The sequence below is a fragment of the Callithrix jacchus genome, chromosome 1, assembly GCF_049354715.1.
Source record: "Callithrix jacchus isolate 240 chromosome 1, calJac240_pri, whole genome shotgun sequence".
NCBI lineage: Eukaryota > Metazoa > Chordata > Mammalia > Primates > Cebidae > Callithrix > Callithrix jacchus.
Window position 1 is genome coordinate 143,023,211 of NC_133502.1, and position 25,805 is coordinate 143,049,015.

Below are 25,805 nucleotides of genomic sequence, written 5' to 3' on the forward strand. Positions count from 1 at the left end.
GGCAGACAATTTAGAATTCAGATCATGCCAAGTTAGAAGGACCTAGTAAACTCCATAAGGGCCATGACATCCAAGAACTAAGGGTAAAGCTGAAAAACCTTAACAAAACCTGAAGCTGCCTCCAGAAGAATAAGGTATTTGTCGGTAATTTAACTGCCTGCAAGTATGAAAACAACATTCCTCCGAAGAAGATAACAAAATCCTAAATCTTACAGGAGTTCAAGACCAGCCTGGGCAGCATGACAAAACCTTCTCTCTACAGAAAATACAAAAATTAACCAGGTGTGGTGGTGGGTACCTATAGTCCCAGCTACTTGGGAGGCTGAGGTGGGAAGATCACCTGAGCCCAGAAGATCATGCCACTGCACTCCAGCCTGGGTGAGAGTGAGAACCTGTCTCAAAAACAACAATAACGAAACAGTGGAGGTTTCCAGTGACTAAAATGTGAAACAGAAACATATTGAATTCAGAAGCAGATATGAAAATGCACCTGAGTTTTAGTAAGCCAGACATTACATAGGTTTGCAAAATGGTAAAGTAGTCCTACTCTTCTCACTAATGTTTATTTTGTAAAATAGTTATTTTTCATAAGAATATTATTTATATTAACATGTAATGGGTTTATTATAATTTTAAATAACTTAATACTACTTTAAAATCTGCTTAAATTTTTTTCAAGATAGGGTATTGCTATATTGCCCAGGCTGGCCTTGAGCTCCTGGGCTCAAGCAATCCTCCTGCCTCAGCCTTCTAAGCAGCTGGAATTAGAGGCATGCCACCACACCAGCTATTTTTTTTTTTTTTTTTTTTTTTTAGTGGAAATGAAATCTCTCTATGTTGCCCAGACTGGTCTCAAACTCCTGAGCTCAAGCTATCTTCCCGCCTTGGCCTTCCAAAATTGCTGGGATTGCAGGTGTGAGCCACTGTACCTAGCCTAGCACAGGCAAAATTCATCTGTGGTGATATAAGTATAAATAGTGATGGCCCCTGAGTTGCAGTCAGCAGAGAGGCATTAACTTAACAGGGTACAAGGGAACTGGCTGAAATGTTGGATGTGTTCCTTAATTGATTTAGATGATGCATTCGTCAAAGCACATCAAGCTGTACCCATAAAATCGGTGCATTTTGATTTATAAATTATCTTGCCATTTTTAAAAGTTGGCCTCATAATATTTAATTTATGAAATGAAATGGGGCAGTCTGGGGATAATAGTCTTGTTTGGAGCATTGTGAAGTTTTAAACTGCCTCACAAGAATCTGTTAAAAAGAAAACATGCAGTCAGAGTTGAATGCTGGTGTCTACATTGAATCTTCATACAGTCGAAGCTGATATCCTTTCATGGGTTGTATGTGCTTTCTTCTTTAAGAAAACCAGACTTTTCTGATGCATTACTATGTCAGGATTTTACTCATTGCTTCTCTCTATAAAATAATTGCCTCTTGATTCTTTCTGGCCTTTTTTCTCTTTAGGCCAACAGAACTTTTCAGGAGTTGTAATGCACAGTCAGATCAAGGAGCCATGAATGACATGAAGCTGTGGGAGAAAGGAAGCATAAAGATGCCATTTATCAATATACCTGTTCTTGATATAAAAAAGTGCCAGCCAGAGATGTGGAAAGCAATAGCTTGTTCACTGCAGATTAAACCTTGTCATAGTAAATCCCGGGGCAGTATTATTTGCAAGTAAGTGTCTTTCATCCTAATGATTCTCCCATTTTGGTTCAGACCCTCTATAATCTCTAGCCAGAGCCTCTCCCACCACTTCCTTTGCCTGTCACCCCCATATGTCAAATGCTTTCCCACTTTTTCCTCCTCTAGTTGAAATATTGCTCCCCTATCACCCACCCACTGCCTATGTCTCCTCTGAAATACCAGACATCTCTGTACAGTCTTCCCAGATTTCTCCAGCTGAAAGTAATTTATCCTTACTACAGATTGCTACAGACCTTTATTTGTACTTCTCTTATGGAACTTAGTTCATAAAACATTTATTAAATACCTCTGATGCACAATTCTATTTTTATATTTTAATTTGTGTACTTGTCTTATATTCTGTTAGACTTTGCTCTTCTTAAGGAGCTTATTTGGCCAGTCATGGTGGCTCACACCTATAATCCCAACACTTTGGGAGGCCAAGGCAGGTGGATCACTTGAGGTCAGGAGTTCAAGACTAGCCTGGCCAACATAGTGAAACCCCATCTCTACTAAAAATATAAATATTAGCTGGGCGTGTTGGTGGACACTGGAAATCCCACTTACTAGGGAGGCTGAGGCAGGAGAATTGCTGGACCCCAGGATCATGCCACTGCACTCCAGCCTAGGTGACAAAGCAAGACTCCATCTCAAAAAAAAAAAAGAACTTCTTCCTTGCGCCATTTTTTGTGTATCCTCTTTCCTCTTTTTCTCCTCTTCAGGTATTAGTATAATCCTGACACACAGTAGATATTCCCTAAATGCTTGCTGAGTAAACGAGTTAGTGAATGCAGTCAATAAGCCCTGTTTCTAGTAAGCTTTTTTTTTTGTGAAATGCAGTCTTGCTCTGTCACCCAGGCTGGAGTGAACTAGCAGGATCTCAGCTCACTGCAGCCTCCTCCTCCCAGCTTCAAGTGATTCTCCGGCCTCAGCCTCCCAAGTAGCTGGGACTACAGGCACGTGCCACCACACGCAGCTAATTTTTTATACTTTTTGTAGAGACAGGGTTTCACCGTGTTAGCCAGGATGATCTTGATCTCCTGACTTTGTGATCCACCCACCTTAGCCTCCTAAAGTGCTGCCATTACAGGCATGAGCCACTGAGCCTGGCCTCTAGTAAACATTTTTGAATGGTTTGCTTAGGAAATCTAGGATCAAGTAAAGATAGGAGCTGCTATAGTAGATGAAACCAAAAGCATTAAACACATAGTAATCTGCCCATTGTTCTTCACACATCTTTTTTTCCAAATGTTTTCTAAAACCAAGTTAATATCTAGCCCCTAAGTGGCTCAGTGCTCCTGGTTACCTTATTAATTTCAATCTTAAACAGAGTCCAGTCTGACATGGCTTGGGGATAACCTGATAGGGGACATGGCTTGGGGATAACCTGATTATCTGACAGGGCTTGAGGATAAACTGATAAGGGAAATACTGAGGTATAACAATTAGGTGACAAGCATCAGGCAACAAGAGGGGAACATGTAGACTTTTAGCACAGAAAACTTGTAGGAGTCACATCCCTATTGAAGACTAAGAACATTTTAAAGTAGTGGACTAGGCCGGGCGCGGTGGCTCAAGCCTGTAATCCCAGCACTTTGGGAGGCCGAGGCAGATGGATCACGAGGTCAAGAGATCGAGACCATCCTGGTCAACATGGTGAAACCCCGTCTCTACTAAAGATACAAAAAGTTAGCTGGGCATGGTGGCGCGTGCCTGTAATCCCAGCTACTCAGGAGGCTGAGGCAGGAGAATTGCCTGAACCCAGGAGGCGGAGGTTGCGGTGAGCCGAGATTGCGCCATTGCACTCCAGCCTGGGTAACAAGAGCGAAACTCCGTCTCAAAAAAAAAATGAAAAAATAAAAAATTAAGTAATGGACTTTCCAGTTGTTATAGGCCAGGCACTAATTTGATAACTAAAAAGAGACTTAAGAAAAGACAAGGAAGGGAAGGAGAAAGGAGGCAAGCAAGCAAACAAGCAAGAATAAGGTCCTGGAAGTGAGGATATATGATTTTTGCAGAGAGTAAATCAGACTAGCTTCATTTAATTTCCTCTCAAAGATAACTGAAAAGCCACATTACTGGTAGTAACAGTATGAAGAAGTATACAGTTTGAGTAAGGGCCTTGGTCTCAGACAAGAGAAAGTTAGGGATGCTTTGAATTTATTATTCAACTTGAGCTCTCCTGTGACTCCTGTTCTCTTTTGCCATACTTAAACAATTATGAAACATGTTAAGTTATAAAAACTCACTTTCTGGAAAGCTTCAGAAACAAGTGATGCTGACTACACAACATGAGGAGGTTCCTCAAGCTCTAAATTTATGTGCATTTTTCTTTTCAAGATCAGATTGTGTGGAGATTCTTAAAAAATGTGGAGACCAGAACAAATTCCCTGAAGACCACACAGCTGAAAGTATTTGTGAGCTTCTGTCACCTACAGATGATCTGAAGAACTGTATACCTTTGGATACATATCTTAGTAAGTACTTTTTTGTATGTGTGATTTTAGATTTCAAATACTTCTCTCTTCCCACTATTTGTTTTGCTATTTGATCTGGATGAGCATTTATCTGTTGAGAACATGGGGTTTAGTGATACCATCTCAATCACAGAGTCTTGTTTGCTTGGCCTTTTTGGCCCAGGAAATAATTGTTGTCTTAAAGTATGCAAGCAGAAGTGATTTTTCTATCAGTCTGAGGAGATATGAACTGTTTGTTGTCAGTCAGGAATTCTAAGCAGTGACTCAGGAAGCCAGCATTCTCAGATAACAAGCTCCATACCATTGCTGTCTTCTTACCATATTAATGACTAGAAGGTGGAGTTTTCCCTCAGAGACTGTCAGCTTTTTGTCATCAGAGTGCCAGTGGATGACAGCTTGGACTTACCCAATAGGGTATAAAAAATGATAGTCTAGCTTAATATGTAAAAATGGAATTTATCTCACTGCTTCAGTTTCTCTCTGCCAAATACTCCTGCCAAGAGCTAGAAGAGCATGTTGCTATCTCATTGACGGATCCTGGAGCTGGAGCTCAGCTTCTTGGCAGTGAGACCAATGCATGGTGGAAACCAGGGGATGACAAGTAGAACTCCTACACACTCAGTAGTTAAGATAAGGGAAGTGTTCGGGCTGCCACCAGGGGGCGTCGGTGCCATGAGCTGGCTGCAAAGGCAGACAGTGAAATCAGCTCCTATTTGCTTTGTTTTCCTGTGTTAAATAATATTAACAACAACAACAACAACAAAAAAAAAACAGAACAAATAGAAGTAAAAGAAAGTGCAAAAGAGGCCAGGCACAGTGGCTCATGCCTGTAATCCCAGCACTTTGGGAGGCCAAGGAGGGCGGACCACAAGGTCAAGAGATCGAGACCATCCTGGCCAACATGGTGAAATCCCATCTCTACTAAAAATACAAAAATTGCCTTCATATGGTGGTGCATGCCCATAACCCCAGCTACTCGGGAGGCTGAGGCAGGAGAATCCCTTGAACCAGGGAGTTGGAGGTTGCAGTGAGCTGAGATCGTGCCACCGTACTCCAGCCTGGCGACAGCAAGACTCCGTCTCAAAAAAAAAGGAAAGCCCAGCAACAAATAGTCCAGGGCTTCATCATCAGGAATCCAGGCTCCTTTATCTTTCTCCACCATCCTTAGCATTTAGCTTCAGTTATCAAGATAACTTCATGTACTTTGTCATCACAACATGGCTCTTGTAGTTCTAGCTACCATATTCTAATATTCTAGTTCCAGATGGTAAAAAGGAAGGGAGAGAGCAAATAACTTCTCCCTAATCACACTGTCTACCCCTAGTTGTAAGGAAAACTGAGAAAGGTTATTTTTTTAACTTGGGCCCATTGCCACCCTAAAATTGGAGATCTTTTAATAACCAGGGAGAGAAAAGTATGTGCTAGATTTGTAGCTGGCAGTAAATGCCATATTTTCTCAAGACCAACAAACTGTGTCCCTTAACCTTTGTGACCAATATTGCAAAAAAAGAGCATTAGACTGGAATTTAGACCTTTGTGACTTTGAGCAGATCATTTCTTTGAGCCTCAGCTTCCCTATTTATGAAATAATTAGGTAAGATAAGATGAACTCCAAGGGCCCTTATACCTCTGTTAGTCTTAGAGTGTGAGTGTGGCCTAAAATCAAGTAAGCAACACTTAATGTATTTATAATTCTAGATTCTATTACAGCAGTCAAATATTTGTGTAGAAGGAAACTATATCAATGGAAGGAAAATTAAATATCTAAATATCACACATACTTTATATCAAGTGAGACTCTTCCTTGGCCATGATTTCAGAAGTTAAATATAATCATGGTTTGGAGTCCATACATATTACCATAATAAATTATCATTTATGGTAAAATATGCTAAATTATCCCTCTTAGACATAAGCACTCCTATCTAAAATATACCTGTCACTTCTATCCTCTGACACTACTTATTACTTATAATTTTCTTATTTATTTATATACACACATATACATACATAGCATTTTCTTTTTCTTTTTCTGTTTTTTTGGGGGTGAGGGGACAGAATCTTACTCTGTCACCCAGGGCAGAGTGCAATAGCACAATCTCGGCTCACTGCAGCCTCCGTTTCCCAGGTTCAAGCAATTCTCCTGCCTCAGTCTCCCAAGTAGCTGGCACACACCACCATGCCCAGCTAAGTTTTGGGAGGATTTTGTTTTTTTTATTTTTTGGATTTAGTTTTTTTGTTTTTGTTTTTCTTTTGAGACAATATCTCACTCTGTCTCCCAAGCTGGAGTGCAGTGGTGTGATCCTGGCTTACTGCAATCCCTGCCTATTTTAGTAGAGATGGGATTTCACCATGTTGGCCAGGCTGTTCTCAAATTCCTGGCCTTAGGTGATCTGCCTGCCTCAGCCTCCCAAAGTGCTGGGATTGCAGGCATGAGCCACACTGTGCCTGGCTCATACATAGTATATTTATTGTCTCTTTCTCTACTAGATGTAAACTCTATGTTAGAGACTTGTCTATTTTGTTCATCACCTTATCTCCAGCACCTAGAACCTTGCCTGAAATATTGTAAATTCCAATAATTTAAAAAATGAATGAATGTATGTTTATGCTAAATTCATCATTTTACAAATGAAAGAATCTCGGTGTTTTAATAGCTTGGTAGAATCAGGACTTGCTTTATGCTCATGAGCTCTTCATTTATTCCAGCCATAATTAATTCAGATAATTTACAGATCTCTGTTACTCTTTTAGGTTGTTAAACTAATCTGTTTTGGTGTTTTTCAGGACCAAGTACTTTAGGTAACATTGTAGAAGAAGTGACTCATCCCTGTAACCCAAATCCTTGCCCTGCCAACGAGCTCTGTGAAGTAAACCGAAAAGGATGTCTATCTGGAGATCCCTGTCTCCCATACTCTTGTGTTCAAGGTAAGAGGTAGGTGGGTGTGAGAAGAGGCTGGATAGGTGCTGCTAGTGTTTCTTTATAGGAGCTATCTTTCTTTTTTTCAAGTCTGCTCCTTCTGTATTATAGGCGTTCTCTTTGGAGTGAGATTGCAAGGGACTTTATGTTCTATATTATATTTTTCTATAATATTTGAGATTTTCTCATTAAACATGTATTATTGATATAAGCAGAAAAAGACAGATGCTTATAATTTTCAGTTGTTATTTAAATTGTAAAGTAATAATAATAATCTAAAACTTGACTCTCCTAATGAGTTACAGGGTTCTAGACTATGAAAGAAAAAAAGCTTGGACCAGCTTTTTGTACTTTCTCTTCTATATTGTAATGTTTTAGAAAATATACTTTACATTGTTCGTGTTTTTTCTTTTCTTTCCTTTAGTATATAGAAAAATAGCATATTCAATAGAATGTATAGCTCTCTCCATAAAGATTAATGTTATGTTGAAATGTATATAACTTTAAGGCTGAAGGATTTTTATCCTATAGAATTTTGAGTCTTTAGCTTTCTGTCAATCCCTTTAGGATACAGTTGTTGCGACATTTTGCTTCTTTTTATCTATTTCCCAATTGAGAATGTTTATCATGTCAGAATCAAGATTTTTTAAAACTTTTTTTTTTTTTTTGAGACAGAGTTTCCCTCTTGTCACCCAGGCTGGAGTGTAATGGTGCTGTTTCAGCTCACTGCAACCTCTACCTCCCAGGCTCAAGCGATTCTCCTGACTCAGACTCCTGAGTAGCTGGGATTACAAGTGCCTGCCACCACACCCAGCTAATTTTTGTATTTTTAGTAGAGACAAGGTTTTACCACGTTGGCCAGGCTGGTCTCAAACTCCTGACCTCACGTGATCCACCCACCTCAGCCTCCCAAAGTGCTGGGATTACAGGCATGAGCCATCATGCCCAGCCTTAAAATATTTTTAAAATAAAATAAAGCAAAAAGATGAAATAAGCATGATATCTCAAAGGATCATCTATACTATAGGTGTAATACTATATATATCAGCTATAGAGTCATAATAAATCTTGTCAAAACTGGAAATGTTGGACTGTTTTAAATTTCAGGATAGTACTTTCTGTTCATTTACTGTTATATTATAATTTAGTCAGATATTTTCTTCGGCAAGAAAATAAAATATGGTTACTTAAAATGGTGACATCTGTATTTCATATTGTTTAAATATAGAATTCAATTCAGAATTCTCTTGTTTTTGTTAAACTCAGAAAGCCCATCATATAATAAGATAGAAAATGGATTTTCCCTAAGCCCACCCAAATATTCAGTTTTTCCTTGAATTTAAGGTATAGTTGTTTTCCATCACTAAAAGTTTTTCTGAACAATATTCTAAAAATACTGGCTGGGCACGGTGGCTCATGCCTGTAAGCCCAGCACTTTGGGAGGCTGAGGCAGGTGGATCACGAGGTCAGGAGTTCGAGACCAGCCTGGCCAATATGGTGAAACCCCGTCTCTACTAAAAACACAAAAATTAGCCAGGCACGTTGGTGGGCATCTGTAGTCCAAGCTACAGGAGAAAGGCTAAGGCAGAAGAATCGCTTGACCTCATCAGGGGGAGGTTGCAGTGAGCCAAGATTACGCCGCTGCATTCCAGCATGGGTGACAGAGTGAGACTCTGTCTCAAAAAAAAAATACTGTCAGTTTCCCTATTTCATTTTTTTTTTATTGCATTTTAGGTTTTGGGGTACATGTGCAGAACATGCAAGATACTTGCATAGGTACACACGTGGCAGTGTGATTTGCTGTCTTCCTCCCCTTCACCCACATCTGGCATTTCTCCCCATGCTATCCCTCCCCAGCTCCCCCCACCGCTGTCCCTCCCCTATTCCCCCCAATAGACCCCAGTGTGTAGTGCTCCCCTCCCTGTGTCCATGTGTTCTCATTGTTCATCACCCACCTATGAGTGAGAATATGCACTATTTCATTTTCTGTTCTTGTGTCAGTTTGCTGAGAATGATGTTCTCCAGATTCATCCATGTCCCTACAAAGGACACGAATTCATTGTTTTTAATTGCTGCATAATATTCCATGGTGTATATATGCCACATTTTCCCAGTCCAGTCTATCATCGATGGGCATTTGCGTTGGTTCCAGGTCTTTGCTATTGTAAACAGAGCTGCAGTGAGCATTCGTGTGCATGTGTCCTTATAGTAGAACGATTTATAGTCCTTTGGATATATACCCAGTAATGGGATTGCTGGGTCAAATGGAATTTCTATTTCTAACGCCTTGAGGAATCACCACACTGTCTTCCACGATGGTTGAACTAATTTAGACTCCCACCAGCAGTGTAAAAGCGTTCCTATTTCTCCACATCCTCTCCAGCATCTGTTGTCTCCAGATTTTTTAATGATCGCCATTCTAACGGGCATGAAATGGTATCTCAATGTAGTTTTGATTTGCATTTCTCTGATGACCAGTGATGATGAGCATATTTTCATATGTTTGTTGGCCTCATGTATGTCTTCTTTTGTAAAGTGTCTGGTTATATCCTTTGCCCATTTTTGAATGGGCTTGTTTGTTTTTTTCTTGTAAATCTGTTTGAGTTCTTTATAAATTCTGGATATCAGTCCTTTGTCAGATGGGTAAACTGCAAATATTTTTTCCCATTCTGTTGGTTGCCGATCCACTCTAGTGACTGTTTCTTTTGCCGTGCAGAAGCTGTGGAGTTTGATTAGGTCCCATTTGTCTATTTTGGCTTTTGTTGCCAATGTTTTTGGTGTTTTGGTCATGAAGTTCTTGCCTACTCCTATGTCCTGAATGGTTTTGCCTAGATTTTCTTCTAGGGTTTTTATGGTGCCAGATCTTATGTTTAAGTCTTTAATCCATCTGGAGTTAATTTTAGTGTAAAGTGTGAGGAAGGGGTCCAGTTTCTGCTTTCTTCACATGGCTAGCCAGTTTTCCCAACACCATTTATTAAACAGGGAATCCTTTCCCCATTGCTTGTTTTTGTCGGGTTTATCAAAGATTGTATGATTGTAGATATGCTGTGTTGCTTCCGATGCCTCTGTTCTGTTCCATTGGTCTATATCTCTGGACTGGTACCAGTACCATGCTGTTTTGATTACTATAGCCTTGTAGTATAGTTTGAAGTCTGGTAGTGTGATGACTCCTGCTGTGTTCTTTTTGCTTAGAATTGACTTGGCTATGCGGGCTCTCTTTTGGTTCCATATGAAGTTAAAGGTGGTTTTTTTCCAGTTCTGTGAAGAAAGTCAATGGTAGCTTGATCGGGATAGCGTTGAGTCTGTAAATTACTTTGGGCAGTATGGCCATTTTCACGATATTGATTCCTCCTAACCATGAACATGGAATGTTTCTCCATCTGTTTGTGTCCTCTCTGATTTCGTTGAGCAGTGGTTTGTAGTTCTCCCTGAAGAGGTCCCTTACGTTCCTAGTTAGTTGTATTTCTCGGTATTTTATTCTCTTTGTAGCAATTGTGAATGGCACTTCGTTCTCGATTTGGCTTTCTTTAAGTCTGTTATTGGTGTATAGGAATGCTTGTGATTTTTGCACATTGATTTTATATCCTGAGACTTTGCTGAAGTTGCTTATCAGTTTCAGGAGTTTTGGGGCTGAGAAGATGGGGTCTTCTAGATATCCTATCATGTCGTCTGCAAATAGAGACAATTTGGCTTCCTCCTTTCCTATTTGAATACGCTTTATTTCTTTTTCTTGCCTGATTGCTCTGGCTAGAACTTCCAGTACTATATTGAATAGGAGTGGTGACAGAGGGCATCCTTGTCTAGTGCCGGATTTCAAAGGGAATGCTTCCAGTTTTTGCCCATTCAGTATGATATTGGCTGTTGGTTTGTCATAAATAGCTTTTATTACTTTGAGATACGTTCCATCAATACCGAGTTTATTGAGGGTTTTTAGCATAAAGTGCTGTTGAATTTTGTCAAAGGCCTTCTCTGCATCAGTTGAGATAATCATGTGGTTTTTGTTTTTGGTTCTGTTTATGTGGCGAATTATGTTTATAGACTTGTGTATATTGAACCAGCCTTGCATCCCCGGGATGAATCCTACTTGATCATGGTGGATAAGCTTTTTGATGTGCTATTGCAATCGGCTTGCCAGTATTTTATTGAAGATTTTTGCATCTATGTTCATCATGGATATTGGCCTGAAGTTTTCTTTTCTTGTTGAGTCTCTGCCGGGTTTTGGTATCAGGATGATGTTGGTCTCATAAAATGATTTGGGAAGGATTCCCTCTTTTTGGATTATTTGGAATAGTTTCAGAAGGAATGGCAACAGTTCTTTTTTGTGTGTCTGGTAGAATTCGGCTGCGAACCCATCTGGACCTGGGCTTTTTTTTTTTTTTTTTTTTGAGATGGAGTTTCGCTCTTGTTACCCAGGCTGGAGTGCAATGGCGCGATCTCGGCTCACCGCAACCTCCGCCTCCTGGGTTCAGGCAATTCTCCTGCCTCAGCCTCCTGAGTAGCTGGGATTACAGGCATGCACCACCATGCCCAGCTAATTTTTTGTATTTTTAGTAGAGACAGTGTTTCACCATGTTGACCAGGATGGTCTCGATCTCTTGACCTAGTGATCCACCCGCCTCGGCCTCCCAAAGTGCTGGGATTACAGGCATAAGCCACCGCGCCCGGCCTGGACCTGGGCTTTTTTTGTGTGGTAGGCTCTTAATTGCTGCCTCACCTTCAGACCTTGTTATTGGTCTATTCATAGTTTCAGCTTCCTCCTGGTTTAGGCTTGGGAGGACACAGGTGTCCAGGAATTTATCCATTTCTTCCAGGTTTACTAGTTTATGTGCATAGAGTTGTTTGTAATATTCTCTGATGATGGTTTGAATTTCTGTGGAATCTGTGGTGATTTACCCTTTATCGTTTTTGTTGCATCTATTTGGTTATTCTCTCTTTTCTTTTTTATTAATCTGGCTAGTGGTCTATTTTGTTGATCTTTTCAAAAAACCAGCTCTTGGATTTATCGATTTTTTGAAGGGTTTTTCATGTCTCTATCTCCTTCAGTTCTGCTCTGATCTTAGTTATTTCTTGTCTTCTGCTAGGTTTTGAGTTTTTTTTATCTTGCTCCTCCAGCTCTTTCCATTTTGATGTTAGGGTGTCAATTTTGGATCTCTCCACTCTTCTCATATGTGCACTTATTGCTATATATTTTCCTCTAGAGACTGCTTTAAATGTGTCCCAGAGATCCTGGTATGTTGTGTCTTCGTTCTCATTGGTTTCAAAGAACTTTATTTCTGCCTTCATTTCATTGTTTATCCAGTCAACATTCAAGAGCCAGTTGTTCAGTTTCCATGAAGCTGTGCGGTTCTGAGTTAGTTTCTGAATTCTGAGTTCTAACTTGATTGCACTATGGTCTGAGAGACTGTTATTATGTCAGTTGTTTTGCATTTGCTGAGGAGTGGTTTACTTCCAATTATGTGGTCAATTTTAGAGTAGGTGTGATGTGGTGCTGAGAAGAATGTATATTCTGTGGATTTGGGGTGGAGAGTTCTGTAAATGTCTATCAGGTTTGCTTGCTCCAGGTCTGAGTTCAAGTCCTGGATATCCTTGTTAATTTTCTGTCTGGTTGATCTGTCTAATATTGACAGTGGAGTGTTAAAGTCTCCCACTATTATTGTGTGGGAGTCTAAGTCTCTTTGTAAGTCATTAAGAACTTGCCTTATATATCTGGGTGCTCCTGTATTGGGTCCATATATATTTAGGATTGTTAGCTCTTCTTGTTGTATCGATCCTTTTACCATTATGTAATGTCCTTCTTTGTCTCTTTTGATCTTTGTTGCTTTAAAGTCTATTTTATCAGAGATGAGAATTGCAACTCCTGCTTTTTTTTGCTCTCCATCTGCTTGGTAAATCTTCCTCCATCCCTTTATTTTGAGCCTTTGTGTATCCTTGCATGTGAGATGGGTTTCCTGAATACAGCACACCGATGGGTTTTGGCTTTTTATCCAATTTGCCAGTCTGTGTCTTTTGATTGGTGCATTTAGCCCATTTACATTTAGGGTTAATATTGTTGTGTGAATTTGATACTGCCATTTTGATGCTAGCTGACTGTTTTGCCCATTAGTTGATGAAGATTCTTCCTTTTGTTGATGCGCTTTAGCATTTGGTATGTTTTTGGAATGGCTGGTACTGGTTGTTCCTTTCTATGTGTAGTGCCTCTTTCAGGAGCTCTTGTAAAGCAGGCCTGGTGATGACAAAATCTCTGAGTACTTGCTTGTTTGCAAAGGATTTTATTTTTCCTTCACTTATGAAGCTCAGTTTGGCTGGATATGAAATTCTGGGTTGAAAGTTCTTTTCTTTAAGGATGTTGAATATTGGCCCTCTTCTGGCTCTCTTCTGGCTTGTAGGGTTTCTAACAAGAGATCTGCTGTGAGTCTGATGGGCTTCCCTTTGTGGGTGACCCGACCTTTCTCTCTGGCTGCCCTTAGCATTTTCTCTTTCATTTCAACTCTGGTGAATCTGACGATTATGTGCCTTGGGGCTGCTCTTCTTGCAGAATATCTTTGTGGTATTCTCTGTATTTCCTGGACTTGAATATTGGCCTGCCTTGCTAAGTTGGGGAAATTTTCCTGGATAATATCCTGAAGAGTATTTTCCAACTTGGATTCATTCTCTTCGTCACATTCAGGTACACCTATCAAACGTAGATTAGGTCTCTTCACATAGTCCCACATTTCTTGGAGACTTTGTTCATTCCTTTTTGTGCTTTTTTCTCAAACCTTGGCTTCTTGTTTTTTTTCATTGAGTTGATCTTCGACTTCTGATATCCTTTCTTCTGCTTGGTCAATTAGGCTGTTGAAACTTGTGCATGCTTCTTGAAGTTCTCGTGTTGTGTTTTTCAGTTCCTTCAATTCACTATATTCCTCTCTAAGTTGTCCATTCTTGTTATCATTTCCTTAAATCCTTTTTCAAGTTCTTAGTTTCTTTGCACTGAGTTGGAACATGTTCTTTTGGCTCACGGAAGTTTCTCATTACCCACCTTCTGAAGTCTGATTCCATCATTTCATCACACTCATTCTCCGTCCAGCTTTGTTCCCTTGCTGGTGAGGAGTTGTGGTCCCTTGTAGGAGGCTAGGTGTTCTGGTTTTGGGTGTTTTCCTCCTTTTTGCTCTGGTTTCTTCCCATCTTTGTGGATTTATCCACCTGTCATCTGAGTAGTTGCTGATTTTCTGATTGGGTCTCTGAGTGGACATCCAGATTGTTGATGATGAAGTATTTCTGTTTCTTAGTTTTCCTTCTAACAGTCTGGCCCCTCTGCTATAGGACTGCTGAGGTCCACTCCAGGCCCTGCTTGCCTGGGGAACACCTGTAGCAGCTGCGGAACCATGATGGTTGCCACCAGTTTCTTCTTTTGCTATCTTTGTCCCTGAATGATGTCCGCCAAATGTCAGGCTTATCAGTCCTTTGTGAGGTGACTCTTTGGATATACAGGGGTCAGGGAACTGCTTGAGGAGACTTTCTGTACTTTATACTTGAGGAGACAGTCTGTACTTTATAGGAGCTCAAGTGCTGAGCTATGAGCTCCATTGTTCATTCAGGGTTGCTAGGCAGGTACGTTTAGGTCTGCTGCAGCAGAACTCATAAAGCCCCTTTTTTTCCTCAGGTGCTCTGTCCTGGGGAGTTAGGGCTTTATTTATGAGTATCCGTTGCACTGTCCTGCCCAGCAAGGAGGCAGTCTAATCACTGCCTGCCTGTAGTGGCTATGCTGAGCTGCCGTGGGCTCCACCTTGCTGTCATGGGCTCTGCCCTGCTGCCGTGTGTAATTCCCTGTAGTCCTGTTTATATGGGTGTGGTTAGAGCTGCCGTGGTCATGATGCCCTGCCTCTGTAGTGGTGGACTCTCTCTGTTACGGCGGGTTGCCTCGGCAATGGCAGGCTGCGTCAGCAATGGCAGAGTACCTCTGTAGGGGTAGAGTGCCTCGGTAACGGTGGACACCCCTCCCCCTCCAAGCTGCACCATCCTGGGTTCAGCTGTGCTTGCCATGAAACTCTCAACCCCAAGTGTTTCCAATTGCTGTTTTGTTTGTTTTTGTGGGGGTGGGACCCGCCAAGCCTGATCACCTGGCTCCCTGCCTCAGAGCCCTTTTTTTTTTTTTTTCCTGAGTTGAACAGTTGACTCTCTCCCAGGTGTTCCAGTCGCCTGCTGAAAGGGCACCGGGATCTGTGTGATTTCCTGTGCAGCGACCCACTGCGCCGGCTGGAACAACGTTGCTGCCTGGGAATCTCCTTGCCTGGCTTTCTGTTTAAATCCCATTTAATCAGATGAATTCTGATTTCTAACCTCAGAAATCTCCAATTGCCGATTTAACAGGGCAACCAAACCAGTGTATTTTGTACGGAGTGCCACTGAGCTTTGGCCCTGGCCCAAACAGCCACGCTGGCCCAAACAGCCATGCTGGTGGCCCGTGGGGCTCCTACACCTGGGAATCTCCTGGTCTGTGGGCAATAAAGATCTGTCTGGAAATGTGGCATCCACTCACCATCTGCGCTTTCACTGGGAGCTGCAATCCTGAGTTGGTCCTACAGCGCCACCTCTAAACTTATCTCCCTATTTCATTTTTTTTAAATATCTGTGACTTTAAAATATTTTTGACTACCCCTCAAAATAAAAAGCTACATATCTTACAGCACTTCTGTACTGAATGATAAATAACTTTGGGGTATAGATCTTTAATCACCACCATCCTCCAGAACATGGAATTTTCATTTGAGAGGGTATGTTTTTGGCCAGTGTACTAAAGCAATTCCTTAATTTAGTGAAAGTTCTATTACATAACCTTTAGTAGCAATTTAGTACCTATAAGACTTTTGTCAGGTATATATCTAATGTGATAAAACAATGTCATCGAGCAGTACCATTTCTGTCAGCTAATTTTTGTTTGTACAGGTTGCAAACTGGGAGAAGCTTCTGATTTCATTGTACGTCAAGGGACACTAATCCAGGTGCCATCATCTGCAGGGGAAGTTGGTTGTTACAAAATCTGTTCATGTGGACAAAGTGGACTCTTAGAAAACTGTATGGAAATGCACTGTATAGACCTCCAAAAGTCTTGTATTGTTGGAGGAAAAAGAAAAAGTGAGTCTTGACCTGTTTTTGTTTTTAATATGAGATTAGTTATTTTTACTTCATAGGAAGAATATTGGATAGATTCTCACCAAAGGGTAAAGTCTGTATATCACATCCGCCATGGCAGTATTTTTCAAACTGTACAGAGCACTAGGACTTCTAAGGAAACCTTTTAGAAGTCCCCTCAAGAAGGGGCTAATGGCTAATAATATTTATTGAATTCTAATTATGAGCTGAACACAATGCTAAGTCTTGCCTTATTTATCTCATTTAAACCTCCAAGTTACTCTTTCATACAGGTAATAATAATAATACCTGTATTACCCTTACTGCATAGATGAGGAAGTTGATGCTTAAAGAGATCACCCAGCTGGTAAATGACCAAAGCTGGATTCTGCTCCAGGTCTAGTTGACTCCACATCCCTTACCATTCACAAGCAAAGACACAGGTAATCTTCCCCCAACCCTTTCCTCAGGCATACCCCACCCCACCCTCACTTCACCAGAAGTGAAACTTGAATTTTGACATCTTGGAGAGCAAAAGGGTATAGGAACTACACTGTTAGGAGTTTGGGAAAAAGTACATTAAAAAGTGCCTCCCTTTGACCATCTTCCCTAAAAATCTTAGGCTCCACTCCTTCCTTAACTGTCTTTTGTTTATAGCCTGAACAACCATTCATGTCAATATATAACTTCAGGGCCTGGCATGGTGGCTCATACCTGTAATCTCAGCACTTTGGGAGGCCAAGGCGGGTGGATCACGAGGTCAGGAATTTGAGACCAGAGTGACGAACATGGTGAAACCCCATCTCTACTAAAAATACCACAATTAATTAAAGTATGGTGGTGCATGCCTGTAATCCCAGCTACTCAGGAGGCTGAGTTTGGAGAATCGCTTGAACCTGGGAGGCAGAGGTTACAGTGAGCCGAGATTGCGCCACTGCACTCCAATCTGGGTGACAGAGCGAGACTCCTTCTCAAATATATACATATATATATATATATATATATATATATATATATATATATATATAACTTCAAACAGTTGTGAAAAAAACACCACTTTTGAGGATCTGTCCCCTCCCTGTATGCTCACTCTGCTAACCCATTTCTACTCCCATCCCCTACCCCTTCAGCCACAGTAGTTCAGCTTTTATATTCTTTTTTTTTTTTTTTTTTTTTTTTGAGACGGAGTTTCGCTCGTTACCCAGCCTGGAGTGCAATGGCGCGATCTCGGCTCACCGCAACCTCCACCTCCTGGGTTCAGGCAATTCTCCTGTCTCAGCCTCCTGAGTAGCTGGGATTACAGGCACGCGCCACCATGCCCAGCTAATTTTTTTTGTATTTTTAGTAGAGACGGGGTTTCACCATGTTGACTAGGATGGTCTCGATCTCTTGACCTCATGATCCACCTGCCTCGGCCTCCCAAAGTGCTGGGATTACAGGCGTGAGCCACTGTGCCCGGCCCCTTTTATATTCTTTTTGTTTAATCTTTTGTTGAGAAAGAAGAGTGCTCTTAGCTAAAATTAGCTCTCAAATTTCTGCCTTAGAGCAAGTCAGGCATTTATCTCTTAATCCATATTCCGCTTGACTAAACTATAAAGGTAGATACTTTGTATCACAGAAAATATCAGGGCAGATTCATTTCTTCTGTAACATTTGACTGACTAAATGCCTATTCTGTACAAAAAAGCATACCAGTGCCTTATGGAGCTGAAACTGGGATGGGGATGAGACCATACTTTACGTGATAAGATGAGAGAATTTGAGCCAAAAAAAGTTGCAGACCAAGTGCTCTTTTAGGAGCTAGGCATTCCTGCCAGGGCATCAGAAGAGTCTTTTTTTTTTTTTGGAGACAGAGTTTTCGCTCTTGTTACCCAGGCTGGAGTGCAATGGCGCAATCTTGGCTCACCGTAACCTCCGCCTCCTGGGTTCAGGCAATTCTCCTGCCTCAGCCTCCTGAGTAGCTGGGATCACAGGCACACGCCACCATGCCCAGCTAATTTTTTGTATTTTTGGTAGAGACAGGGTTTCACCATGTTGACCAGGATGGTCTCGATCTCTTGACCTCGTGATCCACCTGCTTCAGCCTCCCAAAGTGCTGGGATTACAGGCATGAGCCACCGCGCCCGGCCCAGAAGAGTCTTTGATCCAAAGATGGCATCAGGTCTGCCCCTGAAGAGATAAGCATTCAAAGCAGAAGGGGCATCTGGAAACTTTCTTAGAGGATAGGGAACAGCCTGGTAAGAACAGCTCTTTAGGGCCTTGGAGGAATATGGTGGGAGGCAAATATGAAAATATAAATACCACAGATTTTACTCTAGTTGGTATATTCAGAAGTTATCTTTCAAGAATTTCTGGTTGAGGACAGTGGCTCATTCTTGTAATCCCAGCACTCTAGGAGGCCAAGGCAGGCAGATGGCATGAGCCTAGGTGTTCAAGACCATCCTGGGCAACATGGTGAAACCCCATCTCTACAAAAAATATCCAGATGTGGTGGTATACACCTGTAGTCACAGCTACTTGGGAAGCTGAGGTGGGAGGATCACCTGAGCCTGGGAAGTGGAGGTTGCTATAAGCCAGGATCAGTGCACTCCAGTCTGGGCAATAGAATTAGACACTGTCTCAAAAAAAAAAATATATATATATTGTAATATGTGCTCTATTTCTCAATGTGTGTTATAGATCAACATTTTCTTTCTCTTTCTCTCAGGTCATGGGACATCCTTTAGTATTGACTGCAATGTCTGTTCTTGTTTTGCTGGCAATTTGGTGTGTTCTACCCGCCTTTGCCTCAATGAGCACAGTTCAGAAGATGACCATCGTACCTTCACAGGTGACTGTGATCGCCCAGAGTCTGTCCTCAGGGGCCATCATTTCTTTGCACACTTTGTTTTCAAGGCAGCTTCTCCAGTCTTAACTGCAAATGTACACAATAAAATAAATATAGAATCTAAGGGCAAGATGTTTTTCCTCTCTGGATCTCAGTTTCTTCCTCTATGAATTGAAGGTATTATATACTAAATGGTGTTTTAGGGCCCTTAGCAAATATTCCTTAATATTCTGGAAATTCATGAGTCAAAAAGAACAAGGACAGTGATTGGAATGGTAGAAAATTGAACTTTTCTACCTGGTAAAATACCCCATTTACCCCAACTGCTATGACGTCCATGTATATTCTCAGTTTGTTTCTCAGCACCTTCCTCCTCAGCCTACCTTAGCTTACTTGTTAATCTAAACTCCCACAAACAGTAATATCCCAGAATATTACTTTCTTGATTTTCCTGTGCTTTGCTGCTCTTATTATTCTTACACCAACATAAGTAAGTGAAAAGGCTACTTATGGGATGGAAAGATGGGATGCTTTCCTCTGGTGAAGCTATTGTTGCCAACAGCAACAGCACAGTCTGCTGGTATCTCTTGGTATTTGTTTTTTCCTACATCTAAAATACCTTTGGTTCTGGGCAAAAAGTTACTAGGTAGCTGCCCTTGCCCCCATTTCCTGCTGCTGCAGTGGCAACTTGATTCCTCTTTCCTCAGAATTACTATTATGTGGAGACGGGTGGGGACTGGGGGGAGAAGACGTGGAGGAGAGGAGAGTAAGGATTTACCAACCTTGTGCTCCAGCCAGTTGAAAAGGGGATTGAAAAAGAAATAAGAAGTCAGTGGCAGATTGGTGAAGAAGTAGAGGGTAGTACTAACTCTACCCCAGCCTTCACTGCTTTATTATCATCATCCTTTATTATTATACTTTGCCCTGCTCGAGTAAGGACAATTAATTCTGCTTAGAGAAACCATAGAAGGATATGGGGATAAAGAAATAAGCTAAGGATTTACAAGGAAGACTTTTTTATATATTTTTTTGTTAACATCTAAATGTTTTTAGAAGTTGAGCTTTACAACTAGCAAGACCCTTGTTTCCTATTGTGTGTGGCTCTTGGTGTCCTGGGATAAACCAAGTCAATGACTATCGATCGAGCAGACTAAGGAAATTTTACTGACCCAAAACTGTGCCACATTTCTTGGGACCCAGTGTCCTACTCCAAATGTGACTCAGAGAAAGATGTTCATAAACATTTGTAAGTCTTAAAATTACAATAATTTTCTAAGTTACCATCTTGAATATGAGAGTGGAAGGAACCTACAACCTTCACTCTTTATTACGTTTGGTATTAGCCTTTAACGTTGAAGAAATCCCCACACCAGACTTCAAACATCTAAATTCTACATTGTATATTGTATATGCCAAATCAGGAGAAACAGTCTTTATTTTCCCAACCTATAGCCTTGTTAATAGGGGTTTCTACCGGGATCAAGGTCTAAAGACTCTCAACTAGCTGGCAATAAAAAGGACAAAGGAAAGCCATTTTGCAGACAAGAGCTAATCAGAGCATTGCTGCCTTTAAAACCCCCATCAGAGATCAGAGAGAAGGTTTTTCCTAACTTAAGTTACAATTCTATTTTAACATGAGACCTTCACATGATTGCTTATGGTTTGCCTTAACAAGGAAGTATGAGGGGAGGGGAATATACACATACATATTTTTGAGGCTGTTTCCTCTCTTCAGGTCTGCCCTGTAACTGTGCAGATCAGTTTGTCCCCGTGTGTGGGCAGAATGGGCGCACTTACCCCAGTGCCTGCATTGCTCGCTGTGTGGGCCTCCAAGACCATCAGTTTGAGTTTGGATCATGCATGTCAAAGGATCCATGTAATCCTAATCCCTGCCAAAAAAACCAAAGGTAAGTGAATGGCTTCTTATTTTATTCAACTGAAAGCCAGTACTTACAAAGCATCTACCATATACTAGACAATGAAAACACAAAGTTAAATTAAGAAGTCATCTCCACCCTGAAAAGTTTAGAGTCTGGAGGGAAAGAGAGCCATGTAAAGCTGCTTGATAAATCAGGTGCTGCGATTGGTAGCCCACAAGTAGGGCCGTTAATGCAACGGGGGGGAAGGCCTGTGGGAGCCTCTAGAGGTGATACCTAGCTGAATCTAGAAAGGTGAGTAAGAGATCACAGGCAAGGTTTGCAGTAGAGAAAAAGTGAAGGCAGACTAACAGGAGCAAGAGCTGCTGGAAATGTTATCTCCATAACATTGTTATCTCCATAACACGGTGTTTTGGGGCACTAAAGCAGTTCTGTAAGACTGAAACAGAAAATGTAACATGCAGAGAGGTAGCAAAAGAGATGAAAGAAAAGGGTGTATTCTTATTAGTAGCTGTCTAAACCTGATAGTCAAGGAAAATTTGCTTCTAGTTCTATGCATTCATTTTAGAAATTAGACATGAGAAATCTCTGGGAATGCAACTTCACTGCTATTTGAAATTATTTGTTTTGAGGTCCTTTCTCTACTGTTTCCTCACTTGAGCTCAAGTTGACCTAGCCTTAATGATGGATTTCTACATGTGGCAACCACCAGGGCAGGCATCTGGCTGACACTTAAGGTGGCAGCCATCTGGAACCAGAGTGTTAAGTGGCTTGCCTGAATGACCTGAATAGTACACATTCCAATGCCACAGTGCTTTCCTTATGAAGGGTTTTGTGGAGAATAAGCAATCACTGCTTCTCCATCCTGAAAACCCTGGTGTAATGTGGAGGGAGGGGGAGACTTTCTCATGTGTTAAAAGAAATGGCAGCTGGGCACGGTGGCTCACACCTATAATCCCAGCACTTTGGGAGCTCGAGGCGGGAGGATCAGGAGTTCGAGACTAGTCTGGCCAACATGGTAAAACCCCGTCTCTACTGCAAATACAAAAGTTAGCCGGGCATGGTAGTGGGTGCCCGTAATCCCAGCTACTCAGGAGACTGAAACAGGAGAATCACTTGAACCCAGGCAGCGGATGTTGCAATGACGTGAGACCACACCATTGCACTCCAGCCTGGGTGGCAGAGCGAGACTCCGTCTCAAAAAAAAAAAGAAATGGCAAAGAACTGGTCATCCATCTGCCAAAGTTTATACAATGAAACTAATCCAAGAAAGTTTCTATGGAAAGAAGGCAGGATGCAATGCATAACAAATAAGCTGAAAGAATAATACAGGTTGTGTTGGGAGGTAGAATTGAGGATTGTTTTAATATTTGTTCATTTGTTTTCTCCATTGGCTAGTCTTTCTGAATAAGGTTGTCTTGCTTTCATAATAAAACAATAAAAATAAATGTCAAAATGGGAATGCCTTCCTGAGTATATACAAGATTGAAAAATTCAGCTACATGAACCTTAAAATTTTCTGCATGATAACAGACAAATGACACACTGGAAGGAATATCGCAGAGAAAGTGCTGATGTCCTTGTAATGTAAAGAGCCCCTGCAAATCAATTTGAGAAAGATCAAATATCAAAATGGACAGAGATCAATAGTCTAATACAAAAAATGGACCAAGGACATAAACATAAAAAAGGAAATCCAAATGGTTCTTAAACATTTGAAAAGGTACTTTTATTTGTTAGGGTAAGTAATTCTAGCTACTGTAAACAAATTCCAAAATATCAGTAATTTCACAGTGTAGTTAATTACTTAGAGCCCATTTGTTTGTCCAGCAGGCAGTTTTCCATGTGGTCATTCAGAGACGTGGGATCCTTCCATATAGTGACTCTGACTTCTCCTACAGCCTCATAGTCCTCTTCTGGGTCTTCTGCATCTGGATAGCAGATAAGAGGAGGGAGATAGTGGGGACTGCTCTTAAAAAGCTTTAATAGACCACATATAAAAGTAGCATTCATCACTACATCCAGCCACATTCCATTGTCTAGAACTCAGGAACTTCCAGGAGCCTAGAAGATGTAATTTACATATACACCCAGAAAGAAAATGAAGTAAATTTGATAAACATCTAGCCAATCTGCCATAATGCTTAACCTTCCTCATATTACGAGAAATGTAAATTAAATTAAAACTACAATTGTATACCACTTTCCATCTATCAGACTGGCAAAGCTAAAGTTTGATAACATAATATAGGGAAATTGCTACTTTTATACAGGAGGAGGCTGGAGGAGGATTGGTGCATCCTTTGTGGAGGGCACTTTGACCAAACTTGCAGTTTTAAATGCACATACCCTCTGGATCAGTGCATATAAATGCTTATCGTTACATAAAATATATCTGGAAGGATAAATAAGAAAGTGGTAGCTCATGCCTGTAATCCCAGTGCTTTGGGAAGCCAAGGCAGCCAGATTGCTTGAGCTCAAGAGTTTGAGATCAGCCTGGGCAACATGGTGAAACCCTGTCTCTACCAAAAATTAGGAGGGCATGGTGGCTCCTACCTGTAGTCCTAGCTACTTGGGAGGCTGAGGCAGGAGAATAGCTTGAACTCGGGAGACGGAGGCTGCAGTGAGCCGAGATGGTGCCCCTGCACTCTAGCCTGGGCGACAGAGAAAGACTTCATCTCAAAAAAAAAAAAGAAGTTGGTAATAATGGTTTTTCTAGGGAGGGGAATTAGGTTTCTGGGACACAAGAGAAGAAAGGAGGCCTATTTTTCACTCTATACCATGTTGTACTTTTTCATTTTTACCTTGGGCTTATATTATCTGTTCAAAAAATAATTAATTGTGGCTGAGCACAGTGGCTCATTCCTGTAATCCCAGTACTTGGGGAAGTGGAGGTGGGAGGATCACTTGAGGCGAGTAGTTGGAGACCAGCCTGACCCACATGGCAAAACCCCGTATCTACTAAAAATACAAAAATTAGTTGGGTATGGTGGTGCACACCTGTAATCCCAGCTACTCAGGAGGCTGAGGCAGGAGTATCACTTGAACCCAAGAGGCAGAGGTTACAGTGAGCTGAGATCATACCCCTGCACTCCAGTCTGGGTGACAGAGCAAGACTCTGCCTCAAATAATAATAATACGTTGTTTAAAAAAGAAATAATTACATTCATTCATCAAGTATCTACTGATGTTCCAGGCATTTTTCTAAACGTTAGTACATAACAACAAGCAAGGCAGATCAGGTCTCTGCCCTGCTCATGTTTACTTTCATTTGCCCCCAGATTATCAAACTTTTTAAATGATCTTCTTAATTCTATTTTTTTTCTGAGATAGGGTTTCACCATGTTGGTCAGGCTAGTCTCGAACTCCTGACCTCAGGTGATCCACCCACCTCGGCCTCCCGAAGTGCTGGGATTACAGGCATGAGCCACCGTGCCCGGCCTGATCTTCTTAATTCTATATATTCAAACTGATCAAGCTTTTTCTCTCAAAATTACCAAATTTCTTCTGATATTCCTGTGTCTCATCCCTTGCATGTTAATAGGTAATGAAGTTCTAAATATTATTTTATATTATTTCTCTTCAAATATTTTAAATTTCCATAAAACCATAACCAAGTGCATTGTAATGTCAAACCATTTCAGAAAAGGGAACCATGCATAGTGTTGGTGGTAGTGATTCCGGTGCAGGACATTGGCCCTAAAAAGAATATAAGTAATTTCCTTCGAAATTAAAATAATGTTAGCTACTATATTCTTCCTCTTTTATTTTATAAACTCATATTTATATATCTTAGTACTTAAAAAAAAAACAGTGAAAGCTAAACATTTTCATGGGTCTTATCTTCTTATAGGAAGTTATGTAAACCCTTTATAAAAATCAGGAAAGCAAAAAAAAAAAAAAAAGCCTAAAGAAGAAAAGAGCCATCATCCCTAACCCCTCTGAAAGAGTTTAAGAATTGAGAATGGGGCTAGGTGCGGTGGCTCAGGCCTGTAATCCCAGCACTTTGGGAGGCCAAGGCGGGTGGATCACGAGGTCAAGAGATCGAGACCATCCAGGTCAACATGGTGAAACCCTGTCTCTACTAAAGAAACAAAAAATTAGCTGGGCATGGTGGCACGTGCCTGTAATCCCAGCTACTCGGGAGGCTGAGGCAGGAGAATTGCCTGAACCCGGGAGGCGGAGGTTGCGGTGAGCAGAGATGGCGCCATTGCACTCCAGCCTGGGTAACAAGAGCAAAACTCCGTCTCAAAAAAAAAAGAGAATTTAGAATAAAGCCAAGTCCGCATATTACTAGACAAGACCAGCTTCATGGTGGCATTCTCTCAGTCATTTGCAACCAGCCAGTATCAGCACTTCGGTCTTGTAGGCACAAAAACCTAAATTATTTTAGGACATAGAGTGAGGCTTTTTCTTAAGATAGACTCATATTAGCCAAGCTGAAAGTGAAGCCCCTGGAAATGTTTCATTTGTTATTGAATACAAGGCCTCCAGCCACAGACTCCAGCCTGTTGGCCTCATATCATGGCCCTTCTACCCTGTGTGTGTATATCCTCAGCTTCTGCCATCGAAGTCACTTGCCATTTCTCCAGCACCACATTCCTTGAGCATTACACCTATGTTCATGGCTCCCTCAGCCTGGCAAGCCCATGTCTCCTCCTTCACCCCCCAGACTCCAGCTAGAACACCGCCACTTCCCCATGCTTTCTTCAGGCTCCCCAGATGAGAATGACTCATCCCTGCAAGCTTTGTGCACATCTTTTTAACCTTTTAGCCTGGTTTATACACAGGCTCAACTCTTCCACTCTACATAAGCTCTTTGGAGACAGAACTGTCCCGATTCGTCTCTTGCTCTCTCTTCAGCCCTCTATGCCTCATCTAGTGCTTTGCCAGCCCCACCA

At 41.3% G+C, this 25,805-nt stretch overlaps 1 protein-coding gene across 3 annotated transcripts in view; it reads left to right on the forward strand.

Annotated features, from left to right (window-relative positions):
* The window catches only part of RECK (reversion inducing cysteine rich protein with kazal motifs), an 87,982-nt gene that overhangs the window by 55,120 nt on the left and 7,057 nt on the right, over positions 1 to 25,805 (forward strand). For all 3 annotated transcript variants that reach the window (XM_017974661.5, XM_002743073.5, XM_054257687.2), the window contains 6 exons: positions 1,471 to 1,683; positions 4,033 to 4,169; positions 6,957 to 7,097; positions 16,015 to 16,203; positions 18,908 to 19,030; positions 20,763 to 20,934. In XM_017974661.5, coding sequence (XP_017830150.1) covers positions 1,471 to 1,683; positions 4,033 to 4,169; positions 6,957 to 7,097; positions 16,015 to 16,203; positions 18,908 to 19,030; positions 20,763 to 20,934 — 975 coding nt within the window. The remainder of the gene's footprint in view (positions 1 to 1,470; positions 1,684 to 4,032; positions 4,170 to 6,956; positions 7,098 to 16,014; positions 16,204 to 18,907; positions 19,031 to 20,762; positions 20,935 to 25,805) is intronic.